We start from the raw sequence: 24,961 nt of genomic DNA, 5'->3' as shown, positions 1-24,961 counted from the left end.
ATCCTGTTCCTTAAGGGAGGGCATGGCATGGGAATACCATTGCTTTAAAACTAGTCACCTGCTTGTCTCTTTGGCCTCTAGTTGCTATAGGAAGTCTTGCAGGGATGTGTCATAAAGTTACGCTCTTATAAGTTCAGTGGAACACCCCATTCTGAAAGCTGAATCAGCTTGTCCATGCCAACTGCAACATGTTGAAACCAACACTTCATCCTTCTTAACTATCAAGCCTGGGTACCTAGCATCCTCCTCACCCACCACAACAGCACAGCTTTCCAGTGACCAGTTAGAGCAGAGATGGAAGAAACTACTGTGTAAACTCAAGGCAACATTGGCAGATGTTGGCTCTATCTCCCTTGCTCTCAGCATCTCCAAGGAATCTGCACTTCACTGGTTTGCCTGCTGCAGCTAGAGGCATAGCATAGGGAGGGCAACAAGAAGCATCTACAAAATGATGAGTTGTATATGAAATACAGGTACATTTATGCAAGAAAGGGCAGTCCTTAGCTTATCCTGGGACCAGTGCTCAGGAATGCACTGGGTCTGGTGTATTATACACCAGTTTTTGTCAACCAGCCATACCTCAAATGGTCTCATTTCTTCTGATAAGCCCATTCCTTCCTGTGGACCGAAGAACATGAATTGACCCTATTACCCAGACAGCTGTGTTTAAAATCCCTTTCACTGTAAGGTTGCCTGCGCTCCCAAATATAACTCAAATCCTAAAATATTTTCACTGGCTTTCACCAGCTTCCATTCCTCTCTTTCAGTGGTCTGAATAGCTGGACAGAAGACCCCCAGCAGATCCCGTCTCCCTTTGTTATGCAGCTCCTATTACACAATGCTCCTTCTCTCCTGTGCGCCTGCTGGGGCAGGGTACAAATCTCTGCCTTTGCTCTCTATTCCAGCCAGCAAGAATCTCCCCACTGTACTAGCCAGAGGGGCTGAGCATCCAAACCAGGCTTTCCCCCGCCACCCCCGCTGAACTGCCTTGGAACTTGCCGCCTGGTCTGTGCTGAAGGGTGAAAGGCAGTTCTAATGTAGACATCATCTCTGTTAAACTGTTTCTTTCTCATTTAATGGACTACCATGGAAATCTAAATGGAGATAAAGTAGCAGGGCTCAGAGAACAGCCAGGATGCTATCTTTATGCAGCATGACAATGTTCAGTGGTTAATTAGACACCGTTAACCTATTTTAGCAGGAGACATAACTGGGATGAATGGGGCGAGATGTCCTTGAAATCTTTTACCATCCACAGCTCAGGAGAGCTCTAGTCGCACTGGTATCCTGCCCATGCCGCATCCAGGTGCCAGCAGGCCAGCACGCAAGGTGCCCACAAGCCCTTGCAGGCACGAGGGGGTGGGCAGGACAGCTAAGAAAAAGTGTAGCAACTATGGTGGCTTGTTGAAACAAATTTTGGAGTGGCCTGACAAGAATGTGAGTGGTAAACGTGTCAGAAGCGGAGGCTGAGGGGCAGGGAGGGCTGAAAGCACAAGCAGGGGCTCCTTGGCAGGGATCAGTCGCCCGCGCCGGGGGCCGCGGCGCAGCGGGCGCAGCAGCGGCCCGGGCATGAGGCGAGCGCGGCGGCAGGGCCGTCACGGGCGCACACGGGCGGGCCGCGGCCGCCCTCTGCCGGGCCGCGGCGGGAAGGCGCCCGGCGGGCGGCGAGCGGAGCCGGGAGGCGGGCGCGCAGCGGCCGGGGCCGCGGGCCCGGCGCGCCTGGAGGCGGCGGGCGAGCGCGGAGCGCCTCGGGGCCTGCGCTCTGCCTCTGCTCCCGCCCCATGCCACAGGGGCCCAGCGGCCCGGATCGTGGGCCTCTAGAGCACAGGCTAACTGTGCGCTAGGCTTGCAAAAGAAAAAAGAAGGAAAAAAAAGTCAAGGAAAAAAAGTAAAAACCAAAAAGGCGAAAGCCATTGCTCTCTTGCACAAGTACCTCTTACAGTGCCCATCGCTGCGTGCGTGGGCGGTGAGCTACCCGTTGCAGCTTGTTCCCAGCCTAGGGCATGACTAAGTACCACATCCAGAGTGACGCACGAGTGCGTCATCACTTCTCCAACTCTGAAGTGCGGGTCTTGGTCACTGCTTGTTTGCTGAGGCATAGTGCAAGGAAGAGACTCAAAGCCACACACAAAACAGGACTGCAGCCCTCACTGGAAAGTACAACCCCAAACTGTCTTCTCAGCTATCCCCATTCATGCTCCTTGAGGCTCAGGTCAGTGAAACTTCTACGTTCTCTTCCTAGGCTGTGACAGCCTGGCAAACCCAAGTTTCCCTGGATTAAATCAAGGAGTTAATCTTCACATTTTCTAAAATCAAGGGAAGCTTTTCCACTGGTTTCAGCACAGGAGGATTGTAAAGAGTCTTCCTTTCTTTCATGAGAAGTCACCTCAGCTTCTAAGCCCTGGGGCACACAGATACACGTGTGTATCTCCACAACAGGGTTTTGGGCAGAAACACATTTTTTTGAAAGTGTAGTGGTCCCACAGACCACTTTCTGATCCTCCAGGTTCCCTGGGGTGCCTGGACCGTGTGCTGCACGCACTGCCCTCGAGCACTGCATGAGAGGGGAGGGACGCAGCAGTGAGGGCAGGCTCTGCGGGACAGGATCTGACACTGCAGCTAACCAGCTCCAGCTGAAACGGCCTTATGACGTGCTAATCAATCTCTTGAGGAAATGTTGTTTTTTTTTCCTCATGTCCTAATACATGGGCTTGCTTCACAGAAAAGCAAACAAAAAAAAGCAGGACAGCTCTGGCAAGCAGGCTTTCAGGACCTGGCACGAAGGAACGAGCTGACAGACAGAGGTCACGGGTTGCTCAGCCTCAGCCCACTCACTGCATCATCCTTTTAACAGATGTTCCCAGGGTTCCCCTGCACGCTCACTGGTGAAGGGCTGACCGGCGAAGCTGCTCAGAGCTCCCGCTGAGCAACAGAGAAAACAACAACACTCCATACAAATTCCTGCTGTGTGGGAAAACAGTGCAGCAGCTTCTAGAGGTATCCACCACACGTCTTCATTCCCTGGGAACAGGGGCTCCTATCCAAGTGATCGTGTCTTCGGTCTCCAGTAACCAACAGGGCCAACTCTCACACCAAATGGCTACTGAGGTTATAGAAGCATTTCAGTTTCTGCTTAAAGGGAAAAGTGCACAATATAAAACACTCTCCCGATTCTGACAGACCTGGCCGAGGAGTTTTCACTTGTGATTGACCCTACTGAAAACCTTTAAATGAAAAGCACTACAAAGAACTAGGTACTTATTAATGTTGGGCAATTTGTGTTGCCATCCAAGAGCCATGGCTTCTGAAAGAAGGTTTTTACAGAGTATGGCTTCTAGCTTGAGAATTTTGGAAGGGTTTTATGGGGAAGGGCGGCGGGAGAAGGGATTTAGAGCCCAGCAAGTACATCAGGTCATCACAGATCTCCTTCCAAGGGCAACCTGCACTAAGCCAGACTTCACAGCCTGTTTAGAAGTGAGTCAAAAAGACCAGACAAGTTTTAAGCTTTGGCTTGACAGATACAAAAGGACTGGACACTGCATATATTCTTAGGAGATGAGGGAGTCCTCCGCTAGAAATACATGATAGAAAGTATGGTCTTCCCTGGATTTGTTGATAAATTCCTTGAAATTGCAGAGAACTAAGGAAGGAAGATGCTTTGTCCTTAATCAAAAAAGCAAGAAGTCTTCAACCTGAATATGCTTCATCTTTTCAGCAACTCACATGGACTTCTACTAAAAATGCCAAATCTCTACCCCGTTTCTGTCATTCAGGCTTCATTTTGTAGGGCATCAGGACTCTACAGTCTTACTGCTACGGTTCTACCACTTCAGTTGTCCAGTGTCTTTCAAGACAAATAAGTTAAAAGAAACATGAATAGCATAAAAAGGGGCTTAAAAAAAGAAAGAAAAAGAACCTTTTCCAAGTGTTGCAAATACAGTTGGTATTGCAAAGATATAGAGGAGGGCACGATTCTAGCATTTTCTCTTTGCAGGAAAACCTTGAAAGTCACACTGTGCAGGATTAGAAGGAAAAAAATCTCTCATCACAGCCACAGTGTTGAGGGATTCTCAGGTGACTTTTCTGGTTTGGGGGAATTGTGTTCTTCTGCCAGTTACCTTTATTGAGTCTAAAAGCAACACCAAGGACAGCTTACCCCAGCAATGACATGGAGGGACAAGAGGACAAGAGTCTGTTATCATTCCTAGAACATCCAACCTATCAGAAAGAAAGAAAAAAAAAAAAAAACCAACAGTAAAGAGAGAGAGAGAAAGACAGAGAAGGGAAAAAAACCCACTCTGGGCCTGCACATTGCAGCTTACCGCCATCTTGATGTCCTTGATGCGTGTCGATGGCATGGAGGCGGCTGGCACCAGAACAGCCCAAGAGAAGGAATGAGAGGCCAATGGAGATTTATGTGAGGAGAGTGAGATGGACAAGGTAAAATTGTCAGGAGGAGTTGTTAGAAAGTAAAATATATTGTGACAATTCCACTCCTGCCGTTCATCAATAAACTGACAGATCATTTAGTGTCAATTAGGAGTGATAGATGGACAAGTCCCCATGATCCTGGGCCAAAATTAATGGCTGGGAGGGAGAAGGTGATTGAAAATGACGGCTGACATTGAGAGGAAAGTCCTGAAGGTCCCCAAGGGGCCATTACTTGCCTCATTCCCTTGCAGATCAATGCAGGGACAAACCCAAAAACAGACACTTCAAGACAAAACTTAATCAGTCTTCCTTTTCTACCTTCTCCTTCTAAGTTGTGCCCCCTTACTTGGCAGCCTTGGTCCCTTGTGCCTCCACTCTCCACATCACTGAGGATATCCACAGATGGCTGCAAGATGCAGAATGATGCTGCCATCTTCCCCCAGCCAAGAGCCTGGCTCTGCCCCTGATACAGTTGTGGCAGAGGGAAGCACAGCCTGAGATTTCTCAACTCTCCCAGACTGGAAGTAGAGAGGAGAAGCAATGACACAAGCTTCCCCCTAGAATGTAAGGTAGAAAAATTCATGAGCATTTTACTACTCCCACTTGCAAGACTGATATGTCCAGAGGTTCTATAAACTTGGCACTCTCAAGGGTCATGCCATATAGATACAGCACAGGATACTTTAAGCTCATTTTTTTGAAGCAGGAGTTTTTAACTTTACTTACTCTCCTGAGGCCTTGAATTATACAAACCCTTAATCTCTTAAATAACCTTCGTCCAGCTCCAGGGTACAATCTCACCTTTGCCCACCCTCTAGCATCCTGATATCTGCACAGCGGCAGGGACACCCCTGCTGCCATGGTCTACAACTACAACTACGCCCCAAATACACCTGCTTCCTTCCTGTGGTGCCCTTGGTATTCACTGTCCTGCTGCATGCATTCCTGCATGCTGTACTGCCAGTTCTGCTCCCAAACACTCCAGCACAGCCCTGCTGCTAAACAAGCCCTGGTTATTCCAGCTCTGTGAAACCTACCAGTCAGAAAGGAGCAGCTTCAGGTATAGCTGGGGCTCCTGTTGCTGAAATGCCGCCATCCCTTCAAAACAGAGGATTCCCATGTGCAGGCAAAGGGAAGGGACTTCCTAGTGAAAGCAGCACTTGCTTTTGCTTGCAGGGCCACCTGAAATGAGCTGTGTTTATTGCACACCAGCCCCAGCCTGGAAAACTCCACTGATTTTGAAAGGCCAATCATAGGGAGGTTACAAAAGCAAAGGGAACACAGACCCAAGGAAACTGAAGGCAACCCAAGAAGGAAAGAAATAAAGATACTAACAGGGAGAAAAAATGAAGAGATTCTGTAAGAAAAATTTGTCATAAGGAAAGCCACTTGGATAAAATCGGTTGAAGCTGGAATTAAATAGATTCCAGAAGCACCTCATCTGTTAAACCCTCACCAGTGTGAGGAACTGAGTTCCCTTTGCCTCTTCCTGCTGGCAGACAGTGTGTGCTTCTCCTTTCTCATGCATGAGATACCCTGACAATAAAACCTCTGCTTTGCTTGTCACAAGTGTCAACACTGATGTCATTAAGGACATCAGCACAGCCTTCAGAATGGCACTTGGGCTCCATCCAGTGGTTGGAAAGCTGCTTCTGTAGCAAAAAGAAAGCTGTAATTACTATTATTTATGTAATCTCAGCAGGGTACTAGGCCCCAAGTGGCAGCTGAAGTTCTTGGCTGGTCCCCTTTCCTCCCATACTGGGTCTAGAATAAGTAGCAGTGGGATTGCCTCTAGGCTATTCTTCTCTCGCTCAGTACAAATTAAAATAAATACAGATTATATTGCAAAGGGCCCTCTCGGTGAGAAACACAGACTCTCCTGTCACTGCCTGGTACCATTTATTCACTGAGCAGAGAGGAAGACCTCCAGAGTTTGCTTGGGCACTTACTCAGATTTACAAGATGCTGTTCCTAGTAGTAAAGACAACTGATGGACAGAGGTACTGGAAGTCCAAAGTATTCTCTGTAATTCCTGAAATCTTATCAAGAAAAGGCAATGTTTTAATCACTTGAGGGAATTTAAACATCTGACACTTGTAAGTGCTATGGGAACTTATGATGAAATCCTTTATCTTATTTTATGTGCAAATTGGCTTTAAAAATAACTAAACATGGGAAATCTTCAAGGCTTCTCCCCTTGCCATCTTGCAGTAGCCTGAGACAGCACCAATCTGATGGAAAGAACCAGCAGGATAATGAGAATATTTGCAAGTTTACCTAGGCATGACAAGAGCTGGGAAAGTAAGGGACTAGAGGAATCAAAGGTAGAAAAAAAATGGAAAACAGGCTGCTGATGAAATTCTTCTATGCCAAATGGAAACACAAAGCAATTTCAAGCAATTATCTCACATTGATAGGTTCTAAGCTAGAAAGATACCAAAAAGAGTTTAAGTTTCCCTGCAGAAAAGGCAGCAAGTATGCAGCAGCAACAGGCTGACAGAAACAGAATCAAAGAGTTAGACTTCAAATGGGGAGGGAATAACACACCAACAAGTACAAGACTACTTCACAGATGGATGCAGAATCCCATCTGACCTGCAGTATGTGCCCACAACACAGAAAACCTAACTGCAGCCATTCTGCTCCCTATTTCTAAGTAAAAAAACATAGATTTAACTCTGTCAGTTCTAAAAACAAAATTTCTTGAAGCGGTGCAAACCCCAAGTGAGGTCTCAGTCACACCAGCAAAACTGCTATACCTACACCAAAGATGCCAATATAATAACATTATTCTAGTGTAACTACATCTACCCTAGTGAAATGAGTGCACATTATCTTAATGGGCTTCCAAACTGAGTCAAATTGGTAGAAAAGCTGCAGGGAGATAAGGCCTGAGAAAACAGAAGCAACAAAGCTACAGCGACATGGGTATGACATCAGCCCATGACTCAGACTTTTCACATGGACGCTTTACTCTGGGATATGTCACGGAGACAGCCCTAGAGGCACCACCACTTCAGCCTGTTTTAACGGAGGGAGAGGGAGGGAGCGGAGGAGAGAAAGATCAACTTGTGCACAATCTGCAGCTGAAGGAAAGAAATGACAGGAGAGCATTGCACAGAGTGCTGGCCCCGTTTATAATTCTAAGACGACCCTTTCCCTTCATTAAATTTGTTCCATAAAAGCTCTTAATTCAGAACAAGAAATTACCATTGAGTACTTTTTATGCATGGCACACATCTTCATCCCAGGTCCCACTGTGCATAGTCTCACAGGTAGGAAAGTCTATACCCCTTTCTCTACCACCTGTTCAGCAGAGCTGTGCCCAACCTGGGATGAAGCCTTTTAGGCCAATCCCCTGCTCTATCTGTAAACCATGCAATTGGGACTGATGACATTGGCTCCAAATCTATCCGATGAGACCAGAGTTAACTGATGGAAAACATCTTATAACAACACATATCACAGCGTGAAGCCATGCTATCCCTCAGGACACATTATGGTCAGCCCTGAGCAGCAGTATTACCTCCCATCCACTCCCACACCTTGCCACAATTACATAATCTATTTTTCCTAAATGATACAATTCACTGTTATTCCGTACTCCTGGCTAGCATAAAGCTTCTGCTTAGTCCTGTGAAATTCCAAGATCATTGATAGAATCTTTCTATAACACCGAGGTAGATGCACTTTTGCTACGGCAACTTCCAGCTGCAGCCAACCTCATTTATTCTTATTATAAAAGAGCAACACCTTTTCCAGAAAAAAAAGCACAGTTTTCCAAAATGATTACTGAAAAGTATAGACAACCTGCCTCACTTGCCTAGAAATACTGGATATGTAACAGGTCTTTGGATATCCCATCCCATTATCAGGATGCCAGGAAAGAAAATACACAGCCTTTCCATAAATCAGAGTGCCTCCAAGGCAGGGGTGCAGTTCCGTTCACCCTTATTACTGACCTTAACATATATTCGTATCACTTCATGGCTGAGCCCTTCAGCTTTGTGAGCAGAAACTGTAACATGAGTGTAACTTTATAGCTCTCAATGAAACGCTTGTAAGGAAGTCTAACCTACACCTTAGTTCTGATACCCAGTTTGTCACCATGGTGTGATATTTCCTAAGTTGTCCCTCATAACTATCAGGCTTCTCAACCTACATTCTCCAATTTGTATCTTTTGTATATATGAATAATTTATATACTTTCTTCTATCAGCTCTTCCCTCTGATCATCTCCATCCATCTCCATTATAACATAACCCCCCTCACAGGTATAAAGAAATTTCACCTTTGTTGGGAAGGCTGATTGCTAAATCCTGAACTCTTCCTTGTGTACTTGAAGTAGTACACTGTTCTGTGTCATTCTCATGTAAAGGATTCATGCAGACAAATCACCCCCACAGATCCTGTATTTAATACGCTTTTTATGCTCTTTTTGTTGACGATTCCTTAAAGTTACTGTACAACATAAGGGACATGCTGTCTCCAACAGACAAGGGCTGGAACATACTCGTGAGCTCAGTCAGGTCAATTCATAAAGAGCATCAGCAAGGTAAACCAAGCAAGAGCAACACTTTGGATGGTCTGAAAGACCAAGAATATTTGATACAGAACAAGGATATTGCAGACAACAGTCTATAAAGATCCAGAAAAATTGTTGCAATGCCTGCGACAGCAACACTCGACTAGTGATGTTCAGTTAATCCTTACATGAACCCCTTCGATAAGGAAACATGCGAGTACTCACTTGCTAGACGCTAGTGCAGGATCATCTGCCCAGCCTCCTTGCCGGCGTGGGGGTTTAGGTGGTGGCCCCTTCAATAAAGAGGAGAGAGATGTTAAAGCTAACTCCAATCAAACCAAAGTCAAGGTAGTTCAGATACATTAGTATGAGTGGACAGGGTAACAACTTACCAAATAAGAGACTGAGAGGCAGTTTAAAATGGTATTTCACAAAATAGAATTTTAAAGTAAACCTTCAAACTAAAAAGCTGGATATGGTTTAAAGCGTCTTTGCAAGTTCAGGATGAATCGCTCTAAGGCCATGACAAGTTTCAGGTCCGTACGCATTGACTCACCCCAGGTGCAGTGAGTGCAGCAGACGTGTGTGCCGTGCTGGCAAAGCGCGTCCCACCACCAACGCCGTTGTTACTGCTACCCACATCTAGCTTGTGGGCATCATATGCTTCACGTTTCCTAGACCTCAAGACATCTCCCGTGTTTTAGACACCGTATTTTAGGTGAGGAATTGCTCCCCGGAAGCGCCTGCTTTTCTCCACTGCCAAAAATAGGAAATTAGAACTCTAAAGCTAAGTGAGATGAATACACACACAGAGAAATATTAAAGGGGAAGATGATTTGGACATTACAGAAGACACTGCCTTCTGTGTCCTGGAGCTCTCCTGTGCGGTACTCTGCTGCTCAGCAAGAGGAAACAGGAATCCAGTTTGGGACTCATGATGGGAATTTTCAAAGACAGGAGCATGAACCCCCATGGGGTGGGAGATGTCCATTTTTTCACCATTTTGGGGTCAGCCTGCCCGAAACCCCTCATAGAGCCCTGGCTTAGGTATTTTCCAGGACAGGCACTAGTGAAAGCAAAGGGACAAGATGAATCCCGCAAATGGATTTCAGATTCTGTAGCTCCCAAATGATGTTGCCCAGCGAGGAAATGTAGGCTACAGGGATTTGTGAAGGGACCAGCTCAAGAAGATTGGTTGCAACAGCATCACAAAAGGAGGAAAGTATGTGGCAACCGAAAAAGGAGCCTCAGCTGCAGCAGAGGAGGGGTGACGTGGGTTCCTCAAGCTTCTGCTAAGGAAGGGAAGGGGCTGCGTGAATCCTAAGGATTTCTGGCTTCACAGAGGGGAGACTACATATGTGTGGGGTCAACACCGAGCCAAGGCCAAATCATTTCTTGCCGCAGATGAGGAAGAGGTAGAGCTAACCCCCACGGCAGGGGTCTCCCGTGTTTATTTCTCGAGGCAGAGCATTGTTTGTGAGTGTGGGAAATGCAGGGAGCCTGCCAGGGGCAGCCGCTGCCTATGCAGGGAGGGGGCACGACCCCGCATAGCTCCTTGATAGGAGCAAAAATAGTCATTCTCCAAAAATAAACAAGGAACAGGAATGAGGCAGGAGCTGCAGTCCCAAAATACCAGCTTTCTTCAGTAAAGGGAGCACAGGAGGGCAGAGGGACAGGCAGGGAGCATGAAACGCAGGAAACAGCCTCCTTATATGGGCTCATCCGCAGGGGACAGAGCTCAGTCGACTGGAATGACCATGTCACAGAATGTGAGGCCTTCAGGGGCCCAAGTGAATGGAGTTTTCTGATCTTTAAATGATTCCCCCAGATTCTTAAGATGCCAAAGCAGAGAAGAGGCTACAGTGCCAAAAAAGGAGCATTTTGAATTCAGTTGATCTTGACACACCCAGGGCCCGGAAAAAGGGGGAAAAAAATAATAATAATAATCACACCACATATGGGCATGCATGCCCACATAAACATCCCTATTCCCATTACACACACCCCTACCTCAGAAATCCACTGCCTCCCACTCTGATGCTTCCCAGTGCGAGCAACCTTTCTCCCTCCTCCCATGATGCTGTGTCACGGAGAGCCAGCGGGCCGTGTTCCCAACACGGCCTTACACCCCTCAAACAACTAGCAACGTCACCAAGGTACACCGAGTCACACAGACGTCACCCAAGAGCCTGGGGCATAAGGCTGACAGAAAATACAGTATCTCCTGCTGCTGCTGCAGCTAGAACATACCAGTGTGCCTGTGATTCAATTCCCTCATCATCAAAACTTCAGATCCCAGACACCTCAAGTCAGGCACTGAGATCAGAGGGTGACAGGAAGGACCGTCCCAGTCTTTGCACAGGACATGATTGCATTGTGTTTAGGGGTTTGAACCCGATATCCTACCAATGTTTTACAACTTCTTCCCACTGATCATATACACCAGTGTAGATATACATTCATATACATTGGTGTATATGAATGTCAGTCAGACCCTGACAAATATTTCATATCTACCTACAGGCCTTTTAATCCTTTTGCAATAAACTGGGTAATTCTTTCTTACCTGCCTATAGGAAGACTAGCAAAAGGAGAGGCAGTGTTAGCTGTCAGCTGGAGATAAATGGTTTTTCTTCATTAGTTGCCTGGAAAGTGCCATAATAAGGTCACACACCACATGCACTTTTGTCAAGTAAATAAACTTAGCTTCATATATTTTCACATTTCCAAAACCTCAGCATAATTTACAACTGAGAATCACCGTAATGTGGTCATGGCTGGTGATGTTGCAGCTGCAAGCAAGAGCTTGCAGTGGAAAGTGAGAACAGCAGCCCCAGAGGGAGCAGAGCAGAACTGGAAGAGGAGGTTGTGTAGCAGAGCAACCAAACTGCTGAGCACACCATTCTGGTGAAAGACTCGGGACTTGACAGGATCCGAAGTTGCTGACACCCTATGTTACAACTTTTCTTCTGTATGTTTTCTGAAATATGCAGCTATCAAGTGATTGAGTTTTCAAAACGCTGAGAATCTACTAGATCCTGACAGCACGGTCCCTTCTCAACTCTTGCTGCTCTTACAAAAGAATTCAGTCCCTTAACATTGCCTCACTACTTATTGCTGTGGTTTGCTTTTATGCTGAACTTTTTCAGCTACTTATCTACATAATGTCCTCTCTTCAGGTACACTGCCATAGTCTGAACCTTTTATTTTTTCTTCAGGAGCACAATATGCCATTTTTATGAAGGCACTTTTCCATGATTCCCCAAGGCCTTCTTCCTTATCGATACTTCCATACTACCACTGAATTTGGTATTTTATCCTTTCTTTGAGAAGCTACTAGCCTTGCTCAGTGAACAAGAATTCCATCTCTCTAAAGTAGAAACTCTACCCTCCTCTTTATCTGTAGTCAGGCCTTCCTTATCCCACAGACACAGATCTGGATTCTAATTAGATTTTCCCATTATGGCAGAAATTTCTGGGCAATGTGTCAGATTATGTCTCTAAAGCTGTAGTTTTGAAGATGCTAGTTGGATATTGCTTCCCTCATGGAAGCAGCTGTGACTCTCTGGATCCTGAGAATCCAAAGTTTCTGTTAACACCAACCATGGCCCAAGCAGATTATCGAGCTGTTGCATCCCTCCAATAAACAGATTCACAAAGTTTGATTCCCCAGGCTACCCCAACCTAGGTTTTTGTCGAGAACAGCCCAACTCTACTAGCCATCTTAACGAGGGTCACAGATGGTAAAGGCAGTGCTTAATAAATCCTCTCCAAGGACCTGTGTGTCTCTTAAGCACCTAATCAAACACCCTAGATTTCTCTTTCTTCCACTGTCCTCCTTTCTTCTTACTCACTGACCTTCCTTTATTAGGGAAACTGCTATTGAGACAAAAAGTTCTTGAGGGGCTATGATTTGTCGTGTATCACGGTGGATGAAAGAACAGCTTATGCTGTAGAGCAGCTATCGGGAATTTCATCCCCTAAAACAACAGTCAGCTCCAGTTAAAAGGTCGGCTTAAATATGTGCCTGCTAGGAAAACTACCGCATTGCAGCATTTGGCACCTTAACCTGTCTCCAGATTTACTGCTCTCCCTGCACGGGAGCAGTGAGACATCACGCAACAATGTGACCCTCCCAGCCAGAGGTTACCCGGCAGAACCCTCTCACAACCCGCAGCCACGGGACAGCACCCTTCCCATCACTGCTCACGCTGCACAAACAGCTCTCAAACACTTTGCTTCTCCCAGGGGCTACACACCGGCAAACCCTTTCCCAGGCATCTGCACTGCTCTTTCTTAATGGGTTCAGGTGGGCCGAGGAGCACTCAAACGTGTGAAATAAGAAAGAAAATTAGAAAAAGTTTTAAGTAAAAATACTTCCCATGGAATTCCCAGTGTTGGTTTCCAATCCACACCAAATTAGTCAAACAGGGAGGACACCACTAGAAAGGCTGAACAACATGGCTGATTAGAAATGCTATTTTGTTAAGAATGAGAAAAGATGTCATTGAAACACTAGTAGATAACCTTAGAAAGCTGAAAATAGCTGCCCTGCTGGCCAGGCACTTGGGGTGCCCAGGAGAAGGGCAGTGCAAGGCCTTGGGGAGTCCAGGCCGTGCTGTGCTGGGGCTCACGCTCAGGAAGCTGGCCTAATTAGGGAACAAAATTTCAGCTGCATTTTTGAGATTCCTCCTGGAGAATCTGGCCAACTTCCAGCCAAGCAGTCCCCAGGAGCAGGCCAAGAGTCCAGCACTTCTACAGGCAACCAGAAGACCACTGGGAAAAAAAACAACTCTGTCGAAGGGAAATAGGTGCAATATCTGTTACCTCAGATATTGGCTCCCTGCGGTGGAGGACGTTTATTAGCACAGTGCATGAATCCAAACAGATGACGGAGGCTCTGCAGTACTGACAGACAAATTCAGCCCAGCCCAGGACACGCAGACGGGAGGGCACCCACAACGTGCAATGGCTACAGGGAATTCTGTCAGGGAACTCTCCCAGGTCCTCAGAAGCGCCTCTCTCCTCCAGAGCAATCTCCTGCCAGCCCACTCCAGCCCCAGGAACACGCCTAAGGCGGCAAAACCCTGGCAACACGCCGTGTACCAAGAGGAGCTAGCCCCTGGCAAGGGCTCTGCTATGAGCCGAGGATCACACGTGAGAACAGAATGCTAGAGAGAAATGCCTGTAAGGTCGCTGGGATGAAAACTTCTTGACATAATCAAACATCAACATTCCCTAGGTTTTACTGTAACACAAGTCATAAATACAGGAAGAATTATAAGGGACTACGTTATGATGAAACATGACTTCCTAGGTCATGATTTCTCTGAACAAGAGTGGCTAGACAGTGCCCTGAACAGTGATTATTTCTGAAAAAAATAGTGCCCCCCAAGAGGCACGCAGCTGAGCACATCCACTGCATGGCTCTTCAGTTGGACACTGCTAAGTGACAGGCAGGAACAAGTGAATCAGGAATGTGGGGAAGTACTCGGAGGGTGGCTGCTGTGCAGACCACGACCAGACCAGACAATGGAATGAGAGCTGGGAGTCAACCACCACGCTAGGGTAAGAATTAGGTCAGGAAAACACCGTTCTGATTAAAGGTCCGCATCATACTAAGCCCTAGGCCGTGTCTACACCGCAGGCGCAGACACACCTGCGTGCAGGATCCCTGTGAGTCAGCTTGAGCCTGCAAACAGTCTAGTTTTAGTTACTTCTGGTAACCAGGCTGGTACCCTCCTCTCAGCACAGCACCACGAGTACAGGTTGCTTATCTCTAGGAGATCTCTGCATCATTTCCATTATAATTCAGGACACAAACACTAGCTACGTAAATCACCTCAGCAAACAGGGCCATGTAGTACAACCCGGTGAGTCCACAATTGGTTTCACATGTTAGGTACTTTAACTTTCCTAATAGTTGTTTTGCCAGCAAACATCAATTCATTGAAAACAAATGTTCCTGGCATATCCTCTTTGCCTAGTACACAATAGCCCGTCTTTCTACCCAAACTCTTTTAAGAACGCCAGGAACTAGAACTACAAAAGCTCAGAAAACCTCCTTGATATGCCTCCTTAAGGCATATTATCTTTCAAAGTTTGGGGGACAAAGAACCATAGTGGTCAGTATTCACCTTGCTGTTGGATGGATATCAGTTGTTCTCCCTCCTATAGTCCATTAAACTATCTGTGCCTCGTCTACTAGAGTGCAACTCTAGAACTGTAGATGGATCTCTAGGACTGAAACAGAGGCTCCCCACATTCACATGTTGAAGCCTTTCAGTTTGAAAGTCCTCCCTTGCGGCCCAAAAAATCTTTATGTACCTTTTTTCAAAGCAGAGCAGCTTCAGGGGAAGGGTCCAGGAGCCTTTTCAGATCCAAAGCAGCTCATAATGTTGTCATTATAATATTATATTCTCTCAGGAGGTGGGAAATCCGGCATATCTTTCAGAAGTAGGAAAAGGAGAATAAAACCAAGATCTTACAGCTGGGAAAAAAAGATAGTGGATTTGATATTTCAGCTTATGTAAAAAATAAGTGGCTTCAGAATCAAAATTAACCATTTAGGTTATTTTAGGTTAACCTCCATCCCTTTGCTAAAGGAAAGGACAAACCCTACTACACTGCTGAAGGCTACAAAGCACCAGGACAGGGATCAGGATCATTCATTGCTAACACAGGTGCTCACGCGCAGTTCTCAGAGGCCAGATCTCCAGGGAAGAAGAGGGTTTCAGACACACTGGAGTCCCCTGCCACTCTTAACTGCCTTAGTAAGTCCACAGCCCAGCCTGAGCTGGTCTGCATACCGCACAGCCTGGGTACCTCACCTCAGCTGCCAGTTTTGCTATGAGTGTAAGGCATCTAAACCCCTCTGGGGATTGTGTTTAGGGATTTCCCCCAGTTTTCCTGCATAAAATTATATCCCTCCTTTCAGCCAGGGCCTAATACAAACTGGAGGAGGGACTTCTCCAGGGCCCCAAAGCAAATCTGTGGCAGAGCAGGAAGAGAACCCAGCAAATTCCTGGCTCCCAGCCATGTTCATACTCCTTCTGCTTATTCTGCTCCTCCAAATTAACTGAGATATTAGGATACACCCTTTATTATACAACTGATCAGCCTTACAGCCTTTGGCTATATGTCCCAGGCAGCCTTGGAAGGTGCAGCCAAATGAGTGATTCAACTAGCAAAAATTCAGACCCAGGCTGAGTGGTTTGCCAGGGGATGCAAAACAAGTCTCAGAGCAGGCAGATGCCGGAGGGCAGGACTTCGGCAGGTATGTTCACATCGACAACACAGATGCAGCTGCTAATATTCAGGCAGCCACAAAGTACCTCCGGCCCAGCAAGAGGAAACGGACCAAATCCAGGAAAAGTTCAGATCCTAACACTCAGCACAGCCCAGAGGGAGTTCAGAGAAGGGTTACATGAGCCATCGGGGGGATGAAGGGGCCAACTTCGGACAAATGATTCAAGAAGCCAAGTATTTCAGCTTGGCCTGGCCATGACTAGGGGAGGGATATACTGCAGCTAAACAAGTTTTGGATCACACTTTATGATATAAAGTTCCACTAATAATTGGCTTGGAAGGGGCTCATGATAAAAATTAATAGAAGTTTGTAAGCATTTTCAAGATATAAGTATTACAAGCAGCTTTCTCATCAGTCAGATTCCTGAACACTCAGTTAACCACTTTGTTACCCTTCATAGGCACTTACAAACAGAAAAATTCTATAAAGCGTGACCGCACTTCTTACGAACAATTGCCTGTAAAAAGGGTGCAGGAAACAAAAGGTGTTTCAAAGCAAGGATCACTTCAAACTAGAGAAAAACAACCTTGCCAAGCACCATTGCACAACATTCCTGAAGCAACAACACTTACTCACGTGGAAGAATCACTTTGGTTATTTTAATGAACGTTAGCAGCCAGGAGCAAGAAGGTGCCTGCGGAATGTGGCCAGCTACCACTTGGCACAGTGGATCTTGGGAATCAATGATTTCGGGCGATGTATGGAGATAGAATTAGCTCCAGTGAAATGATTATGAGGAAAAAAAAAAAAAAAAAAGGAAGGTTTAGATCAATTATTGGGAAAATAACTTTCTATTGGATCATCAACCCCCAAAACTATATGTGCCAGTGGGAGGTCTCTGCTCAATAAACGCTAGAGTGCTCTGGGCACAGCCCTGAGCCACCCACTCCTGACTGACACACCTGGCTGCCCTTTGGATCTTTCCTGTAGCAATATCTCTGGCAGCACCAAGAGAAAACTGAGCTGAGCAGTCTTCATTCCTTGCAATGGGAATACCTGCGAGGCCAGAAGTAATGAGATGAGTGATACATACTTCTCATCTAGGCTAAAGAAGATTCACTAATGAATCTACTATCTTCTACCATTACTGCTCTGGTGCTTCTGCAGAAGGAATCCGAGTATGGAAAAGGATGCTTAAATTTGTCTAGTGTACAGAGAGAGCAGCTCTAGTCAGAAAAGCTGGGCAACACCAACTCCACTGCTGAAAGAATATAGGCCTTTGAACCAGAGATTTTAGCAGAAACAGGTTCTAGTTCTCACTTTGTACTGAACAGCAACACCTTGCCTTCTAATGCCAAATGAAGGCTGAGATGTAGTCTCGCTTAGCTGCAGGATCACAGAGGATGCGTGTAACCTTTTTCTCTGCATTCCAGGAGCCTGGAAAGAAGCCTTATTCCACCTTATTCATCCCAGCTAGTACAATTCTCAGTGCTGGTACTGTAAAAAGGAGACCCACAACAAATACACAAGACACATTGCTGTTACTACTAGCTGGCCTTCTCCTCTGGGGCACCAATAAGACTCCATAATGACAAATTTTCATGTTGTGGGAGCCAGCTAGCCACACCAAATAGCAAAGCAAAGCTCCATAAGCTTCTGTGCAGTATTAGCCGATTGCTGGCCTTACCCACAAATTAAAATACAGCATCTTTCCACTGGGCACATACAAGTCTGTGACCTCAGTACTAGATGCAGTAGCTGATAAGAGCAACTGCTATAAAGATAGATAATAACAAAACTTATCTGCAATAAGAGCAGAGGTTGCAGGATAGGTGCTGCATATGAAGCATGATTTCGTCTTATTCTCCAGTACAAGAATCCCATCTTAAGGCAGTCTCCAGGCACATGAATACGTTAGTCCTACTAGTCCCCTTCAGAGGAGCCAGCATCTACCTAGAAAGTAATTCTCTAGGCCTACATGCTCTACCTTTTCATTGGAGTCTTCATCCTGAAGGATCAGGGAGGAAAAAGAGAAAAAGTTAAAAGGGAAAAATATGGAAATCTGCACAGAATAGTCTGAAGACTGACATGAATAGCTCTCCCACATCACATGCTCTGTAATCTTATTCACAGGAACAGAATACAAAGTTGGTATCCCTGTTATAAGATTTTATATTTGTAGTGATTTACACATACAAAAACTTGAGAGTGTGCATGATTGAGAAAGCAGGAAGGTCTGCCAGCAAACAGGGCCTTGAAATGCAAGTAGAGGAAAACCAACTCCAAATAGGAATGAAAGGAGATCAGACTTAGCTCCTTGTTCCACAAGAGAATGAGAAGACCCAAATTGTTTGGGCCGTTATTTGTAACCCCTGCCAGTGTGCCACCATCCAGAAATGAGTACTGTCATGCTGTGGCCCATTTACTTTACCAGGCTGCAGCCCCTTTTCCAGGAGCCACTGTTCTCTGAGCTCCACCGGGATCTATTGCAGTTGGCATAAGGTAGGTCTAGCTGTCAGCAGAGTTAGCCTGAATATATGCACTTTATTTAACCTATAATGATTGTTTGGTTATAGAGGAGTAACTTAAGTGCAAACAGCATGTTAACCACTATGAGTGTTGAGAATATGTCAAAAAACTTTGACAGAATCAGGCTGCGATCACCAGAAGCAATGACAGCCAGTTGTGAGGAAGAACAAGCCAACTAGGAACCAGGTATTCTCTATCCAGTACTAGAAATGAACAGCTAGAGTAACTCAGGGAGAGAACGTAGAGGAGGCCAAGACCCTGCACAAGGGTCACATACCACATGGTTGGAACCACTACTCTGCCCCAACCAACTTCCTTCTCAACTGCATCATCTCTCCTGCAGAACAGGGAAGTCACATAATTAGTCAGTATATATACCTGTGATTAAAATATTTTTGGTATCTGAACTCATTTAGTCTCTGCACTGTCGTCTGCTTTATGTTCTGATGATGACTGGGGTGGAGGGAGGTTAATAGGAGGAGGTTAATGCAGCTGGGCTACAGAGGTATCTATATTAGTGAGCATTGTAAATGAAAACAGCTTCAACCAAGCAGGAAAATTCAGATAGCTACATAGATCCAAGAACAAGGGAAGAGCTTTTTATACACCTGAGAATAGAAAGGCTTGTGCAGGTCACAACATGACCTCAGTTTCTCCAGCTGCACAGGATCCACAGGTGGTACAGCACTCCACAGTAGCAGGGAAGGAAAGCCAGATGGACAGCACATGTTGAAGAAGTACTTAAATAACCACTCTTCTCTGAGCAATTTTCCACATGGATTTCACCCTCAGCAATTGATTTGCAGTTGTTTATTCTCTCCAGTTAGATAACAGGAGTCTTATTTAAATGGTGCCTGGATGTCAGCCGAAGGAATGTGGCCAGCGATCTCATTCCAGGGCTGCTCATAAGCCTGGGGGCAGGAGTGCAATGAGCTGCTTTGCAAAATTCACCTGTGGAGACATCCTTCCAGCATGCCGTGGAGGCAGCCCAAGCCCTTGGCTGGCTAGAGGAACCCATCCTGTATAGCACATACTTATAGCAGAGGAACACCAACTTACCCTAATTATCACCCAAGGGCTACAGCTACCTAAGCATGTTTACTAATACCAGGTAGGACAACAATAGAGGAACAGACTTTCCAAAATGGGCACACATAGCCTTTCTTCAGGCTTTGGGGAAACTTGGAAAATAAAACCAGGAAAGGTTTTAAATTATTCTGGTCAGATCCCAAGATTAACTCGGAATGACCCTTTCCTACATGTACTGCGATACTCTCACAATCTGGAAGACCCCCATTCCTCAGTGTGACCTCCTGCCCCTGCTAAAAGCAGTCTCCACTCACAGAATCTAGAAAGTGTCTGCATCCCTCTGGCAGCAACACCATACTGAGATTAAAAAAGTAGAAAAAGCAGGGAAAGCTTGAACGAGCGCCCAAAGGAATCCTGTCACTGCAGGATGAAGAGGAAACAGATCATGGAAGCTGGATAACAGAAAAATATTTTTTGAATACAGATTTTTTTTTTTGTGGAGCAGCAAATAGTTCAATCTTGTTGAGAGGAGACACTGAAAAGGAAAAAATTGCTGATATATTTAAATGCAAAGGTTTTTCCACTCAACTTTCCAAATCAGTCTTCTAAAGAGCTCCAAACTGGCTGAACAGCTTCTTTCAGTGAATGTCATCAAGCCAGCACTTGGGCTGTTAGATATAGCAAATTAGAGCCAGGAAAAAAGGTTGGCTTTTATTCTATAAGTGTCCAGAAGCACTGGTAGGATGGGGGAGCAAAGATCATTAGACTCATATGATCTGTTCTTACCATTATACTAATAATATGACCAGCTTGAGTCTGTCCCCATTTTGTCAGAATCCTAATAGCATCAAGATGAATAAAAAGGAACACATGAAGCCAGGGGATGGGAAAGGCCTCCCAATGGAAAAATGGATGCATTACCCTTCTGAAAATGAATGCCTGAAATGCAGAGTTCTGGCATGCAGCAGGCAGACTTATCTCTAGGAATTCCCATTTACAGCAATTCCCCCGGGTGCCCAAGAAGTGCCTGTTGATTTGCCAAGGAGCTCTGGAGCCAGGAACACGCGCGGCCGTTGCTGTGGGGGATGCCGACTGCACCAGCCACAGCACTAGCTCTGTTCCTTCTTGCCTCGTGAAACCACGTACAGCTCTGTGTCACTGCTCATGCACTGAAAACACAGGCATGCTCTGTGGGTCTGGGCCTGACTCTGCACTTAGTGACACTTAGTGAGGAGACAGGTCTAAATTTGACAGTAATCTAGATACCACTGCACTGGAATGAGATTTATCTATTAGATTTGAGCAGAGGAATTGCACAGAAAGCACCATTCCGAGCAACTTGTTTTGGGAGAGGGCACAGCATATACACACAATACGCACTGAAAAGATACTGAGATACCATATGCTGTTTACAGAATCCTGAGCAAGTATAACAGGCTGTAAGGCACAACATAGTGCAATTGCATTCTAGGGAAGGGGTTCTCAAGGTGCTTGGGAGAGAAGCAAGCAAGCTGAGGAGATGCACCGCTGTGCGCAGGCTCTTTGGGAAGACAGAGGCCTGGGTCAAGGGGAGCTCAGCAGCAATCCGAAAATCTAGGCTCCAAGTCAGAAGATTTGCCTACTGAATTGAAAACAAAGATCTTTGTAATTATGTTAAAGAGTTGTTGATTCCTTGAAATAACTTTCCTTATAAGCAGCCCAAGTGTCGAAACATGCATAAACAAGTACCTTTTGCTTCCTTTAGCTGTGACTGGAAATCACTTCCCATGGTTCCCAGAGCCAGGGAAAGGCCATAACAATAGCATGACAGTGAGATGTTAATACCAGAAATTTCAGCTGGATGGACCAACATGGAGGGAGAAAACAGTTTTGAAATAATGTTCAGAATCACCATCCTGAAGGTTTATGTGAAAATAAACCTTTAGGCCAATCTCTACATTTAGGCCAATCTCTTCACATTTCCCCCCCCCCCCCGCCCCGCCCCTTCCTTTTATTGATTTTTAAGACTTTTAAGACAACCTCCTATGTCAGAGTTACTTGCAATGTGCATCCTTCACTATTGCCAGTTCTAGAAAAGAACACAGGTTTTATTTAGCACTCCTTTTGGGAAGACTCCTTGAAAAGGTCTCCGGGTGACCAACTGGCTGAACGAGACACCCATCCTAACAGCTGACCCCACCGCTTGGGGGAGAGCCAGGGCCAAGCTCCCAGAACGGAGGAAGGTGTTAACCAACCTAGGATTAAGGAAGACAGTGTTACCAAAATGAGCTCTCGTTAGAAGTATCAAATCTGGTATGAGATGCCCCCAGTGTACAACAGAGGAAAAGAGTGAAGATTACTTATACTGGATTTTCTGTTCTCTGGTGGCTCTGAGATTTTAAGTTAAAAGCAACATTTAGAACAAAATAAGGGAGACTTGACTCAAACATTTCTTCCTGGTGGTTAAGATCCAAAAATAAAATATTTGAATCTTAAGGCATGGAAGGCTAACCCTTCTCTGCTACTGCTGAAAAGCTCACTGCCTTGACCCTAATTATTTCTTAGGCCTCTCTAGTGATGCCCAAAATTGGAGTCATCGCAACCCCTTCACAACCATTACAACAGCTATGAGACACACCAAGCGAGACGCCAAGCACAACCCGTGACAGTTTCAACCCCTAAACTGTCGCCCACATCGGGGTTTAATCTCCTCCTGACCAGGGAGTCATTGCTCAGGCCAGGACAGCCCATTCCAGCTGGAGACCAGTCTGGCTGAAAGCCTCCCTAACCTGTAGGCTAACCAGCAATCCCACCCTATCATGTGGTTGCTTTAACTGTGGTTTCTTTAATTGTTCTTACCTATAAGGCCCACTGTTATTCTGATTTTTATAAATTAAAAAAGACTCTACTACTGGCTGTTAATAAGGAGATTCCTTTGCTTTGCACAGACCTGTCCTGTCTTTGCAGTGCTGCTGGGGCAGGAGAAACCACAGGCCAAACCACCTGCATCTTGCTTCACAGGCAATCCGAGAGGCCCACTGAAAGCACAAAGGCTGCTGAGGGAATCAGTCTCCTGAACTTCTTCAGAGAGTGTATTCATCTTCTTATTGGATGGAAGCTAACGCCTTGGAAGAAGCTCAGCTGGTCAGGTGGATGTCCAGCTTCACCCAGGCAAGATAGCTTCACCCAAGTAAAGACTTAGCAAGTATTAGTTCTTCCTCATTCTCCAGTATCCATAACTGCACCAAAGGGAGCTCACTTTGCCAGTAGGAAGTGGTTTAACCCTAAAAACCACAGGTAATGGGTGATACAGAATATTCATTTTTTTGCTGAAGTGGCAGACAAGTAGTGCAACAATGAGGATAGACTTCACAGTTTAGGTCATCTCTGATCATGAGCCTTCCACACCTCCCACAGACCCTTCCTCAAATTTCTTCCCGAGCTCCTAACATAGCCAGGAAAGGGTGACTGCACAGGTTGGGCAAGGAGATGACAGCAAACTTTCTCCAGAAAGAGTAACCTGTTCTGTGAGATGTCACTGTACACAGATTTGGTCTATTTGAAGGTGTCAAGAAGCATAATCTCTATCACTTCATAAGGGGTGCTTCTTCCAACAGAAGATGCCTGTGTAGAAGTCATGTCAAGCATCAGAAAGCAACCTTCAAGCACAGCTGAAGGGTTCCCATCTCATCTTCCTGAGTATCCAAGGATGCTGCTTCCCTCTCCCATAAGGGAGAGGTTTCAGGCCACCTCCTCCTGCTAATAGCAGGGGTACTGATGGAACAGCCTTTCTCCAAGGCTGAGCTGCAATGAGGCTTGCAGGAGACCAGCTACAGCACACTCATTGGCTCCTAGCATGAGCCTGATAGTCCGTACAGGGAAGAAACTGGAAAGTACTAAAGGAAAAAGCATGTTGCTGTTAAACCGGACAGTGACCATCAGAAACTACACTCCAGCACCAGCAAAGAGTGAAGGGAAGGAAAAACAACTTCACACCCCACTGCTCACCTGTACTTTGTCTTTCTACCATGGATGATGGCAAAAATGGTAATGAAGCAGTGTGTCTGGTCACACTGATCCCTAGGAGGTAAAAGAACGTGCAAGGTCTGGAAGGCTCCACCTTATCATGCCCATTCTGATACTACCCTCTGTATACACCACATATTGCAGCCGTGGATACAGCCATGTGAAAACTACACCTCAAAAGGACAACACCAGGAAAGGGAGAGAGAGCTATTCAATGGGCCAAGGACAAACCTCAAGGATAGAGCACAACATATGGGAAAGAACCTGACAGAGACAAGGAACCTTCCCCTGGAAGCCACCCTGGGGCAACGGGTGCCTCAGCCTGCAGCAGGTTATCAGGAGCGACACGCACCTCTCCAGCGGAGGAGAAGGAGGAGGAGGAGGAGTTCCCGCGGCCGGAGCCTTCATCGGGAAGGGGATCCTGGCGCGCTCGGCGGCCCATCCTCAGCACCTGCGGGCGAAGGGGCAGAGGACATCCGGTTACTCACAGCAGCAGCCCCGGGAAGGGCCCAGCAGAGCGGGGAGCGCCGCGGCGGCCCCGGCCCTCACCCCGGGCCCCGCTCGGCGCGGCGGCGCCTCCGCGCGCTCCGCCTCGGCCTCCATCCCGCCGCCGCCGGCACTTCCTGGAGACCGCCCGCCCCGCGCGTCCCTAGCAACGCCGCGCCGCCCGCTCTTAAAGCGGCCGCGCGCCACGCCGACGGGGCGGGGCCTGAGCGGATGGGGCGGGGCCTGAGCGGATGGGGCGGGGCCTGAGCGGATGAGGGCGGGGCCTATGTTGTTCTGAGCCGCCCTGTGCGCCTGGGGGCGGGGCCTGAGCGTTTCGGGGCGGGGCTTGCCCTGCGGGGGCGGGGCTTGCCGGCGAGGTGCCCCGCGGCCGCGCCGAAGCCCGGGCCCAGGCCCGGGGGCGTTGGGCACCGGGGATTCTGCGCACCAGCCCCCGGCCCCGGCTCGTGGAGAGTCCCTATCACAGCTCCAGGGCCCCAGCACCTCACACTGAGGGATTGAGGGATCGTCGGGTTCTTCTGCGCTCCCTGCCCGAAGGCCTCTAAGAATTGCGAATATAACGGTGTCAGCGAATCCTGCCCCTTTCCATTCCTTTTCGACAGGCTCAAGGAGCTGTGCTGTGGCCGTGATGATCCCAGGACTAAGTGCAGTAAGATTTGTAGGCAGGGATAATAACTTTTTATTAGACC

At 46.8% G+C, this 24,961-nt stretch overlaps 1 protein-coding gene across 1 annotated transcript in view; it reads right to left on the bottom strand.

The window, feature by feature from the left end:
* IFT43 (intraflagellar transport 43) overlaps positions 1-24,401 on the bottom strand; it is a 44,475-nt gene extending 20,074 nt beyond the window's left edge. The window contains exons 1-4 of the mRNA XM_088529384.1: positions 24,318-24,401; positions 24,121-24,219; positions 18,193-18,213; positions 9,182-9,282 (exon numbers count right to left, since the gene is read on the bottom strand). Coding sequence (XP_088385510.1) covers positions 9,182-9,282; positions 18,193-18,213; positions 24,121-24,219; positions 24,318-24,371 — 275 coding nt within the window. The 5' untranslated portion in view covers positions 24,372-24,401. The remainder of the gene's footprint in view (positions 1-9,181; positions 9,283-18,192; positions 18,214-24,120; positions 24,220-24,317) is intronic.
* Positions 24,402-24,961: the final 560 nt, after the last annotated feature.

The sequence above is a fragment of the Tinamus guttatus genome, unplaced genomic scaffold, assembly GCF_059628265.1.
Source record: "Tinamus guttatus ecotype Peru unplaced genomic scaffold, ASM5962826v1 Tinamus_guttatus_pri_ptg000327l, whole genome shotgun sequence".
Classification (NCBI taxonomy): Eukaryota; Metazoa; Chordata; class Aves; order Tinamiformes; family Tinamidae; genus Tinamus; species Tinamus guttatus.
Note: the sequence above shows the minus strand (reverse complement) of the source record. Positions and strands in the feature narration are given on the sequence as shown.